The 13,448-nt window shown below is 40.9% G+C and overlaps 1 protein-coding gene across 1 annotated transcript in view; it reads right to left on the reverse strand.

Annotated features, from left to right (window-relative positions):
- Positions 1-13,448, reverse strand: part of LOC124718728 (synaptic vesicle glycoprotein 2A-like) — a 188,461-nt gene that overhangs the window by 16,623 nt on the left and 158,390 nt on the right. The window contains exons 9-10 of the mRNA XM_047244345.1: positions 11,957-12,189; positions 5,068-5,227 (exon numbers count right to left, since the gene is read on the reverse strand). Coding sequence (XP_047100301.1) covers positions 5,068-5,227; positions 11,957-12,189 — 393 coding nt within the window. The remainder of the gene's footprint in view (positions 1-5,067; positions 5,228-11,956; positions 12,190-13,448) is intronic.

Raw genomic sequence — 13,448 nt, forward strand, 5'->3', positions numbered from 1 at the left:
TTGAAACTCTGCGGTTCAAATGGAAATGTGGACCTAGTTGATTTACAAGACACATTTGTCCCACCACCCTGGTCTTAATAATTGGTCAACTAAAAAGTTTGTAGTAGTGAAAGTGTAATACTGGTCATCAAAGAAGAAAGTTTTCGACCTCATAAAATGAGTTTTAACCCTTTGAGTCCCACCAAAATGAAATAATTCACAATTAAAACAAAATTCACATAATTAACCTTTATCATCATAGTAAACAATTATCCAAGAAGTCATTGGCAAAAAAGAAAACATTCAATTCTTTAAAGGAGGTGGTTTCACTTTGGAATTACTAGGCCATACAGTTTTCAACCACCCATCATTTCATGTGATATATTTGAAAGTAAATTTGCATTGTTCCTAGACACAATCCCACATCTCGAAACTTTCACACACTCATCATGCCTGAAACACTTTACAGTCCTGAATAAGAAGCAAAAATGGGCCTGAAATTTAATAAATTTTGTATCAAAACTATATACCACCCCAATGGTTTCATTTTGAAACCACTCATGAAAGCTGTAGTACTAACTGAAATTTACATTACAATAATTTTAGACATGCAATGATCTCCTCAATATGGGTCCTATAAAAAAAGCCACATGTCACAATCTGCTACAATCACACAGCACAATCTCTGTGCCGACTGTTGCTTTGAACACTGCAAGTGACTGCTACAATGCACTACATTCATTGTATTGTTAGGTGTCTATCTTGCAACAGCATAAGCAGTTTCATGCTAAAAGTTCTGGTATTCTAACAAAAGAAATAATAATAAAATGGTGATAAAAGAGTCCACAGGTGAACAGCCAGTTCATAGCATCACTATGTACTGCCAGTACACCTGTGGATTGTTTGATCGACAAATACAGGGTTATTACAAATGATTGAAGCGATTTCACAGCTCTACAATAACTTTATTATTTGAGATATTTTCACAATGCTTTGCACACACATACAAAAACTCAAAAAGTTTTTTCAGGCATTCACAAATGTTCGATATGTGCCCCTTTAGTGATTCGGCAGACATCAAGCCGATAATCAAGTTCCTCTCACACTCGGCGTAGCATGTCCCCATCAATGAGTTCAAAACGGTAAGGCTTCTGCTTTAGCCTTTTCCGTAAGATTTTCCAAACCGTCGGCTGTGGTACGTTTAGCTCCCTGCTTGCTTTATTCGTCGACTTCTGCGGGCTACGTGTGAAACTTGCCCACACGCATTCAACCATTTCTTCGCTCACTGCAGGCCGACCCATTGATTTCCCCTTACAGAGGCATCCAGAAGCTTTAAACTGCGTGTACCATTGCCGAATGGAGTTAGCAGTTGGTGGATCTTTGTTGAACTTCGTCCTGAAGTGTCGTTGCACTGTTATGACTGACTGATGTGAGTGCATTTCAAGCACAACATACGCTTTCTCGTCTCCTGTCGCCATTTTGTCTCACTGCGCTCTCGAGCGCTCTGGCGGCAGAAACCTGAAGTGCAGCTTCAGCCGAACAAAACTTTATGAGTTTTTCTACGTATCTGTAGTGTGTCGTGACCATATGTCAATGAATGGAGCTACAGTGAATTTATGAAATCGCTTCAATCATTTGTAATAGCCCTGTACATGGAAGACACAATAATCACAATAAAATGGTGGCTTCAAGCAGAAAACACTGGCACTCAAACAGTTAACCACAAAAGGGTTAAAAATAAATCTTTATTGGAATGACCTACTTCAACATCCACATCCACATCCACATACATACCACTCAAGCCAATGTGTGTTGCGGAGAGTGTCTCGTGCCACTGTTAGTGATTTTCTGTCCTGTTCTACTCACGTACTGAGTGAGGAACAAATGATGTTCTGCATATCTTTGTAAACTCCCCGTGGCCTTTCATATTATTTCCACAATCCCTACACAACGTGTACTGTGGAGAAAGTAGGATTTATGCACAGCCTGTTTCCCTACATTTTCCCGAATGGGCTTCAAAAATACAACAATGCCTTTCATCCGAAGATTCCCATCTGACACGAACTGATAGTATATTGTCAGACTGGGGTATGGGACCTTTCAGTGTTCAGACAATAACTTTATTTCAAGATCACCTCTAATTACTGTAAAAATTCACATTGCCAGTTTCAGCATATTAACTGTCCTCTTCATATATGATAATTTTTGTGGACTATGTGACCATTTATGGATTACTGTAATCTCAAGACAGCAGTTTATATTTTGAAACCAATAATCTGAATGTTTACAGTAGCTGTTTTTCCCATTCAACTGCCCTGAGCCTCTCTTACACATACCGACTACTTACGATCCAATAAGTAGATGCAGGTGCAAATGTAGAGCCAATGTGTCTCTGAATTTATTCGATGTCTGTTGCCATCCATGCTTGATAAGCGAGCCAAACACTGAAGTAGTACTCTCTCTAGAATTGGTCACACTATTGTTTTCTCTCATGATTTCCTGTACAAATGCACCACATTTTCCCAGAACCCTCCCACTGTACTTAAGTTCTCCATCCATCATCATTGCTTCTGATTTCACCTATTCATATCACTTGTCAATACTACCCCTAAACAGTTATATGATGTGATGTGCTCTAGGTGTCAGAAATAACCATGCAATGGAGAGCTAAGATTTTTTTTTTTAATTTTAATGTATGTTGTCCTCTATTCTGGCTTGCTGAAAAGCTACTTTGATGTTTCCTGATGTAGAGGTTGATGGCTACTAGCTATGATTGTGGATTTGCAGTCACTTGCAGCACAACCCACCAGCACACGATTAATAGCATGCACCGTGCCCCTTGCTCATTCCCCCTCACCCCCCCCCCCCCAAAGGAACACACCAACTAAACTTTGCAGCCATGTTTACAGACACACTACAGACATCAAGTAGCTGTAGTGATGCCAGTATTCCAAGTGATTACATTTCACACTGCAGTGAACAGAAAGTGAATGATCTTTATGATGAAATCTACAGCCAGGCCTTACATTTGATAATATTTCTTTGAAGAAACGCAAGGTGGGACAAAGTTTCAAATTTCTTTGACATAAATATTTGGCATATCGACTTTAACAAAGAAATATGACAGTGTAATACTGGTCTAAGAACCTTGTTTACATATCCCTACTGCAATGAATGCTCTAACAACTCAGACAATCCATCAATGCTGCTTTGACGCCCACTGACAATATGTTGCTACAAAAGGTATGGAACTAATTTTATTACCGCTCAGACACGTCTTGTACCAAAGGGGAACTCATTGAACATTTGTAGAGTGCAAAATGCAAACTTTATGAGTTTACAGTTCTACTCATGCATCAATCATATTTGTACACATATAGGGTGGCGCACAAAATGTGTTATCATTTTGTTTTTGAATATAAACTTTATTGCCAATATGATCTGAAAGGAACATATACTACAACGAAGAGCCATCCATGGAGATTTGTTCTAACTCAGCACATGCTCAATATGTCCACCATTTTGTTTCCTAACTTCCTTCAAACGAACACTGAAGTTAGTGATTACCCTACGGCACGTCTTCCGTAATTTCACTGCATGCTTGAAGAATAAGTCTTCTGAGCTCCATTAAATCATGTGGACGTTTCGAGAAAATTTTTTCCTTTAGGTACCCCCAAAGAAAAAAGTACATCGATTGAGGTCTGGACTATTGGAGGGGGGGGGGGGGGGCAATTTTGTCTGTCATTGAAGCGACCTGGAAACCTGAGTGAAATGATCCGCATGTCAAAATGCTCGTGTAAAAACTCCAACACAGTGTTTGCAGTATGTGGCCTTGCTCCATCTTGCATGAGCCACTGCATGTTGAAGGGCAAGGCAGTAGCAAGAAGCTGTGGAATGAAGCTATTGCGAAGCATGCTCAAATAACGCTCGCTGTTCACAGTTTCTTCAAAGAAAAAGGGTCAAATAAGTCCGTGACTGGAAATTGCTGCCCATGCTGTAATCCTCGGAGCATAATGTTGTTGTTCATGAAGCACTTGTGGGTTTTCAGTGGCCCAAAAGTGTACATTTTGTTTGTTAACCACACCCTCTAAATGAAAATGCACCTCGTCTGAAAACCAAACGTTGAGAGTTTCTTCCCTATCCTCCGCCCTCTGAGCAAATAGTAGTCTCTGCTGCTTGTGTTCTTCAGTGAGTTTCTGTGCACAGGTCATCTTGTATGGGTACATATGGAGGTCACTTTTAAGAATGCGTTGAACGGAGCATCTGGATATTCCTAGTTGTACTGCTGCCTTTCTACACAATTTCCTGGGACTTCTCTTTACAGTGACTCATATAGCTTCAATATTCTCCGGTGAACAAACAGGCTTAGGTCTAGGTCGCTTCGCTTCCAATACTGTTCCTTCCTGTACAAATTTATCGAACAACCTGTGGATGGTCTTCTTGCAAGGGACCCATTGTGTGTTAAACTGTTGGCGAAAATGCCTCTGAGTCACAACAAGGCTTTTCATTTCATGAAAAAGTAACACAACAGCCGATCGTTGCTGTGTCGTCAGTCTTCCATTGTCAGCCATTGCTACTTACTAATCTCCTAGCGGCAGTATCATGAATTACACATCATTTCGTAACTCATTTGTTTTTCCAAGCTCTGCTGGTACTGCTGTAGAGATCCCAGTGGGATATCTAATGCGCATCATAAATTGTGAAAGAAACAATTGGTAACACATTTCGTGCCTCACCCTGTAATACTTAGGAAAATATAGAGCTCTGAAAATGAATGAATCATTTATAGTAGCCCTAAATCTGTAACAAATTCATGAGGCCAATTGCACCTCTGAGACAGTACTCCATATCATCACAATTCCATTATTAACAAACAAAGTTATACAATGGTAACACCATCTTCATCTGATGTTTGCATAGAAATAAAGAATCAAGACTGGAAACTGAGATTCAGATGACATAGCAATAACAAAGTAAGTCAGACGGTGCCACATTGATGAGAGCTGCTGAAAACACAGAACAATAGTCTACAGCAGTTGCCAGTGCACTGTGAGGAGGCAATATTCAGGGACGGAAAAGAATTTGCACCTGAGGTAGGTGGGGAAGATGTCGACGACGACGCTGTTGACGACCGCAATGCACATGCCGGAGAGCACGATGAAGGCCATGGGCAGCAGCAAGATCTGCAGCTCCGTCTGGGCCCAGATCATGGACACCCCGCACGCACCGGACACCGCCAGGCACACCGCTGCAACACAGATGGGACATCCAAAACTAGTCAACTGTCTGAAAGTTTGCAGCTGTGTCATCGGCAGCAGGAGGTACACAGACAGGGCCAGGACCTACAGCTCTGTCTGTGTTCATATCACAGACACCCCGCATGCTCTAGACACCTCCAGGCACACCGCTACAACACAACCCGAGTTACAACATGGGATATCCCAAACTGGAGTGGGAGGCACACGGGCAGCAAGACCTCCATGCCTGTCTGAGTCCGTGTCATGGAAACCTTGCACACCCCAGACACCTCCCAGGCACACTGCTTCGGTGCAATATAAGCCACAACATAGGAAGTCCCAAATTGGTCAACTGTGTGGGCAGTAACAAATGGAACACTAGCAACAAGAGGTGCATGGACAGCAAACAGCTCAGTCTGCCTTCACATCATAGACACCCTGCATGTTCTAGATGTCTCCGGGCACACTGGTACAATGCAACACAAGTTACAACACGGGATATTCCAAACTAGTTCACTATTTGTGAGTAGCCAACAGCAACATCAGCAATGGGAACCACATGGGCAGCAACAGTATCTGCAACTCCATCTGGATCCATATCGCAGAAACATGGCATGCCGCAGACACTCCTAGGTGCACATCTGCAACACAATACAACACAAGCTACAGTATTGGGCCTCCCAGACCAGTTCATTACTTTGGTGTTTACAGCAGTTGGAAGCATGCTCATCAAGAGGTGGATGGATGGCACCAAGGAGCAATGTAGCATAAAGTCCCTATTCAAAAAGGAATGGTCAATGGTGGTAAAGTTCTGGCAAAAACTCAGGCTATAGCAATGGCAATTATTACCTGCTACCTCACCATCCATAACCATCTCATCCATCTTACTAACACACTAAAATGCCTTGGACCAACCACAATAATCTGGAATCCCTTCTATAAACCACTCAACAAAGACCCCAAAATAGACTAAAACCACTATGAAGAGTACATCCTTCCAGTATCCTCTACATGCACAAAAGCCTTGTAAGAACCCATCCTCACCTTTTCCAATGTACATTCCATCCTCTAAATTTTACCGCACCTAAAAAACCTAGAAAACCACACACACCACCTCACCTTCCATACTCAATACACCTTTCCGACTTTCTTTGTCTACCCCTCTTTCCTCAAATAGCTCAAACTACTTTGCTGTTTATAAATATCTCAAACCTGAAGATGAAAATAAACCAACTGCCTCCTCCAGTCCTCTCCAATACTGGATTGTTAGCACAACTAAACCAACACGTCATTCACTGCATCTCCTCATCCTCTACATACTATCTCAAAGCCACTCCAAAAGACTCCTCCTTCCTAACCCATATGTCTGCACTGAGATCTCGCCTATGCTTAATTCTGGCATCAGCACTAACAGAGGGTGCTGATTATGTCCAGCACTATGTTTTCTTTCATTGTGGCTTCTTTAGCAATTTGTTTTATAGTTTTTTTTTAAATTATTCTGTGCACAATCAAAGGTGTCTATTACTTATGTCATTATCTAGAATATTGGCACTTGAGCATATGCCAACTACTGTCTCTTAACTCTTCCACTTTTTAACAATCTGACTTTTGTTGTGTTGTATTTCATCGCTTTTTATTACTGTATTGCCTTTTATACATTATAAGCTCACTACACACTTCAACTATTGTATCCCCCTTTATTTTATGCTGTTCAATTAATCATTGAAAACTAGTGTATGCCTACATTATAGTCTGGGAGACGAGTCTTTGGTATTGACAGCTCGGTAGCGTCTTTCCGTTGCCTAGTGACCGTAGGCAGGCAGCCAATGACGGCCTGACTTTGAGCGGGTAGCAAGGGCCACGTTGCCGCTCTGAAACCCGGTCGCGCGCGCTTATGAAACTTACCAGTGTCTCGCGTGCAGGCGGTGCGGTCGTTCGTCGTTTGTCTGAAGTTGAATTCGCAGTTTATTTCGTTTTGTTGTTTTTAGTGTTTCTTTGTTTATGTTTCGTTGTAAACAATGTCTAGTGCGGCGGGTAGTACCAGCCCAACACAAGAAGTGAAACGGAGGAAGAAAAGTGTGCTACACACCCAGGCCCGTGAATTCGTGTGCTCTGTGAGGGATTACTTTGAGAAAGAAAAGGACAAAAGGTGGGCCCTTAATTCCTGTTGTTCAGGTTGTAAAGAGAACTGCAGCAGCATTGAAAATAAGTAAGAACACTGTTAAGCGACCGAGAAATAAGCAGGTGACAGTTTTGGATGATTTTCAGAAAGACGCTATTCGTCGTCATATATACAGCTATTATAAGAGAAGGGAACATCACACTCTATCTAAATTACAGGTGTCGCTTCAGAAAGATGATCTTTTTAAAGGGAGCAAATTTTCATTGCGTACCGTGTTGAAAGACATAGGCTTCAGCTATTCACTGTTTAACGGACGCAAAATATTAATGGAAAGGACAGATGTAGTTGCACGGCGGTGCAGATTTCTGCACAGGATCATGGGTGTGGAATTCGAAAGTATAGTGTGGTTAGATGAAACTTGGGTCAATGCCAGCCATTCTTTACGTAGAGGCTGGAATGATGGAACGCCAGAGGGGACAATGGCAGTGCCTGTTGGCAAAGGAGGGCGTATTATTGTCTTACATGCAGGAACATCGAAAGGTTTTGTGCCAAACTGCTTGAAAATGTTTTGGTCAAAAAAGACGGGAGATTACAATGAAGAAATGAACAGTGTGGTATTTCAAGAATGGTTCGAGAATCGCTTATGACGAATCTGACAAGTCAATCAGTGATTGTTATGGACAATGCGCCTTATCATTCCGTTGTTCACGATAAGGCACCAATCTTGGCAACAAATAAAGACGATATCATTCAGTGGTTGAAACGGCGAAAAGTAGATTTCAGAGAAGATTTAAGGAAGGCAGAACTGCTCGAAATTGTGGCACAAAAGAAACCCCAATTTCCAACATATGTAATTGACGAGATTGCTAAAAGGCACAGGCATGAAATCGTTCGGCTTCCTCCATACCACTGTCACTTCAATGCAACTGAAGGAGTGTGGGCGCAGATAAAAAATTACATTGCTGCAAACAATAAAAAATTCACGATCTCTGAAGTGGAAACTCTCCTTCCAGCAGCTATCAATAAAGTGACAAGCGAGACGTGGGCTAAAATCGTAAACAGCACTGCAAGTGCCATCAGAGAGGCGGCCAAAACCGAAGGGGTTGTGGAAGAATGCATCGAAAATTTAATTATACATCTGGGAGAGAGCAGTGATAGTTCGAGTAGTGCTGAGGAAGACAATGTCAAATCAGATTCTGACGGTGATGTGAGTGGTGTTTTTCCATTACAGTAACTACAACGTATTCAGGAATGTAAGGAGGGAGTTTGCTATCGATCTACAACCAGATCATCATATTGTGAGTACTTTCTTCAGATTATAACTCTTAATACACTGACCAATTATTCTGTAGCTTGTAGTAGAACAAACTAATAATGCTAATACTTAACAATGGAAACCAAAACTGCTAATGTTCAACAACTTGCGAAAATAGTTTTCATTTCAGTTGTGAAGTTTAACAAATAACTTTATTATGTTTCAGCATCTTAGATACTTGTACAAAATAGCTCTTATCAGTTTTCGAGTTAATATATTTCAAGCATCAACTTTCAATAAATTCACGCGTACCAATACGACTTGTATTTTGTCTCACTTTTATTTCTGCTGCTAGAGAATGCGTGTAGCAGACAGGGCGCCGCGTGCTGTGAGCCACGTTCGGCAACAGCGCCATCTGCCCGCCGGAACTGTCAGTACCAATCACTCGTCTCACGGACTATAGTGACATCTGGTGAACTTACAACACAAACATCTTTTGGCTACTGTGCGGCAGCTTGTTTTGAACAGGACTGCTACTGACAACATGACTCGTGGATATGATGTTATTTACATATAAAAACAAAGATGAGGTGACTTACCGAACGAAAGCGCTGGCAGGTCGATAGACACACAAACAAACACAAACATACACACAAAATTCAAGCTTTCGCAACCAATGGTTGCTTCGTCAGGAAAGAGGGAAGAAGCAACCATTGGTTGCGAAAGCACGAATTTTATATATATATGACTCCTTACCCTCTCCCTTAAAACCCACTTCCTTTCATCTTCCCCTCTCCTTCCCTCTTTCCTGATGAGGCAACAGTTTGTTGCGAAAGCTTGAATTTTGTGTGTATGTTTGTGTTTGTTTGTGTGTCTATCGACCTGCCAGCGCTTTCGTTCGGTAAGTCACCTCATCTTTGTTTTTATATATAATTTTTCCCACGTGGAATGTTTCCCTCTATTATATTGATGTTATTTACATATATTTGATGATGCTGGTGCTGATTTTGCATTCAACATTTGACGATGCCACTATGGCTGTAGTACATTAGGACTTTGTTTTTATAAAACAGGTCTGCCTCTTCATAATTGTCAATGGTTCAAAACTTTCGTTCAACAAAATGGAAGGGATATTCTTAATGAAATGTTTTTCACTGATGAATTGTGGTTTCATTTATGAACTCTCTTATGTGGAGTACTGCAAAACCATTGTGTATTCATGAGGAACCACTTCATTCTGTGAAAATAGGAGTTTGGATTGCAATTTCTAGATGTCTGATTGTGGGTCCCATATTTTTCAGTGAAACAATAAATGTGCAACGATACTGCAGTGATATTCTGTACCCATTAATAGGAGAACTTGTGTTAAGTGAAATACTGAATGGTTATTTTCAATAAGATAGTACAACCACGCATACAGCTCACGTTTCAATGTCACTGCTTGCTGATGTTTTTTGGTGGTTTCATAATTTCACAGGGCCTTTGGCCTCCACGATTGTCTGACCTAACACCACCTGACTTTTTCTTCTGGGGTGCAGTGAAAGCAACTGTCTATAAAAACCATCCGAAATCCACCGATGAATTGAAAACTGCAATATTGACTTTCACTGCTTCTGTTACAGAAGAAATATTACAGCTTGTGTTTGGAAACATGATTAGACATGTATTCAACAACAGGGGGGACACTTTCAACATTTAATGTGAAAATTTGTAAGTGAAAATGAATATTCAATAAATTAATAACTTGTATTTCACTGAGTTTCATGTTGGTATATTCACTGCGGCATACGGCACGTGCGGCTAAAAATCATATGGCACTGTGGAGAGACTTTCTGAACACACCGTAGAAATATCTTCAGTACCCAGGGAAGATTGCTGTAACTCTTGCTTTTTCCAGTGTATATTCTCCTCATTCCTTACACAGCATGTATGATACATGAAACTTTTATTTGTTTATTTTTGGTAGCTGAGTGAATAAACCAAACTTGCAGTGAATGATTGTAGCATACACAGACCATCCATAAAGTTCAAAGGCTGATTTTATTCCTGGTATATAAGCGACATCAGTACAGTAGCTACGGTGGTAGTTTGAACCAACGACTCTAAACAACAGGTGTGCATTCGGACAGCCAGTTGTGAGTAGGCACTGTGAAGCTGTGGACATGTGCCTATAGTGTCGCAACATTGTTGCATCACAAACTGAAGATGAACAGTGAACTGAAGATCTCTAAACCTAGTGTTCAAGACATTCTACAGAATGGTTTGAAGCAGAGATAAGTGTGTACGAAATTTGTCCTGCATATCTTTAGTCCCAAACAAAAACAACAATGTATGGAAGACTACCACCACTTGACTGAAAAGCAAAATGCCAACAGTTACTTTCTGCACAAATCATCAGACATGATGTCACGAGGTGTCTTCAATACAAACCTACCAGAACACAAATGCCTACATATGTCAGTAGTACTTTGCATTATGGTCTCTTTATTGTTTTTAAGTTGTAGACAATCTGTGAGTGTATTTATGTTTTTTTGCATTTTTTGCTGCAGATCTGATGATGATCATTATAGATCGAAACCGGTAATCTGTTAACAAAAAGTTTGTGACCATAGACATAAATTAAAGGAAACTTATTTTGTTCCACTTTTTCCAAGCAAAAAGTGGGATTTCACCACTGCACACCGTTTGCCGAAATTAGCCATTGCAAAAATGACAATCGCACAAAACAGTTGTCGCTACAAACTCTGCCGATCTCCGCAGTGACAGTACTCAGCTTACTGACTTCACAATGTGCGCTCCTAGTGACGAAAGGTGATACTACAAAAGCCCCGTCCACTCTCGTACATACACGCCACTAGCTGAAAAACAAAAGTATGGTATATTAAATGTGTTCTGCCTGAAAAACCTTTCAGGATAAGGCATGTGTCCATGTGAAGTTTTTTTCTTCAAATGAGTGTTCCTGTCTTATCCCAAATATTGCCCGTTCCACCTGAGAAACTTTCTGTAGAGTAAGTAATGAAAATATACTGCATGGAGTCAGAGGAAAAAAGTTCTTCATGGTTCAGATTTATTAAAAGAATGGACTGGTTCATAGGACATATGCTAAGGCATCAACGAATATTTAATTTGGCCACTGAGGGAAATGTTGTTTGTTACAGATGAAGAGGGAGTCCAGGGCTTGATTACAGTAAGCCAGTTCAGACGGGAGTATGCAGGGATGTAGAGGTCTGCACACAGTCAGCTAGCATGGAGAGCTGTATCAGACTAGTCTTCACACTGAAGCTTACTACAACAATAACACTGTAACAATATTTGGTTGAGACATTATTCTGGATGGAGCGGTGAAGCCGCTAGTGCCCTCACCGATGATGGTCTTCTTGGAGACGACCCTGAGCAGCAGGGTGACGGAGGCAAAGGAGACGGCCATGCCAACACCAATGATGAGAGTGTTCTGGAAGCTGGAACTGCTGATGGATGCCGAGCAAGCTGCCTCCAGGATTGGTGCGCTGGAGTTCTTCAGGAGGCCACTGGTGACAGTGGCTTCCATCCAGGGGGCCTCCTCGGTCCACGGCTCTGTGGTTGTCATGTTCAGAACACTGCAGGAAAGAGAAGTTGATTCATTTTCTGATATTGTGGCAGGTGACCCATCACTTCAGTAAATGACCTGCCCTGTTTTGGAATGGATTTGTGTGCTGATAGAAAACTGAAACTGGTAGGCCGGACCAGGATTCGACTCTTGCCACCCACCCTTGTAGCTTCCATTGTGAAAGAACAGGTGGGCACGTCAGCTGATAACGCTTTTATGTTGGAAGATAGATAGTGTTTATCCAAGTCATATAGGTTAATTACCGTCTTTTGCGACTGTAACAAAAGTCTTATTATGACCAGACGCGTTTCGCTTTATTCACATGAAATGGCGAGAGGACAGTAGGTCTTCTCAATGCAGAAACATAAATATTTAGTGCAGTTAAAGTGCCGTGTGTCAAATACCCAAAACATACATGTGCAAGAATAACAAGAATGAAGTAAACAAGAAAGAAATATGACCAACTAAGATGCTTTTGCGTAACACGGTAATTAATCTATACAACTTGTACATCTGCAACTGCAGAAGAAAGAGGTTGAAAAAACAAAGAAGACAACTTTTTATTCATTTTTGACTTCTACATCAAACTAACAGTATTTATCTCTATTACTAAACTACTAACCCGATTCACAGTGCTTGGTCCCAGTTCCAGATACCCTATTTGATGGCCCCCAGGGGCATCAAAAATTTGATTTTCAATATTTAATACAGTAGGGTTTGAAACAATACTGTATTCGAACATTATTAAGTACCTCAAAGAAAATGATTTATTAACATATAGTCAGCACGGATTCAGAAAATATTGTTCTTGCAAAACACAACTAGCTCTTTATACTCATGAAGTAATGAGTGCCATCAACAGGGGATGTCAAATTGATTCCATATTTTTAGATTTCCAGAAGGCTTTCAACACTGTTCCTCACAAGCGTCTTGTAACCAAACTGCATGCCTATGGAATATTGCCTCAGGTGTGTGAATGGATTCATGATTTCCTGTCAGAAAGGTCACAGTTTGTAGGAATAGATGGAAAGTAATCGAGTTAAACAGAAGTAATATCCGGTGTTCCCCGAGGAAGTTTATAGGCCCTCTATTGTTCCTGATCTATATTAACGACATAGGAGACAATCTAAGTAGCTGTCTTAGATTGTTTCCAGATGGTGCTATCATTTACCATCTTGTGAAGTCATCAGATAATCAAAACAAATTGTAAAATGATTTAGATAAAATATCTGTATGGTGTGAAAAGTGGCAATTGACCTTTAATAAAGG

This window comes from Schistocerca piceifrons, chromosome 10 (assembly GCF_021461385.2).
Source record: "Schistocerca piceifrons isolate TAMUIC-IGC-003096 chromosome 10, iqSchPice1.1, whole genome shotgun sequence".
Taxonomy (NCBI): Eukaryota; Metazoa; Arthropoda; class Insecta; order Orthoptera; family Acrididae; genus Schistocerca; species Schistocerca piceifrons.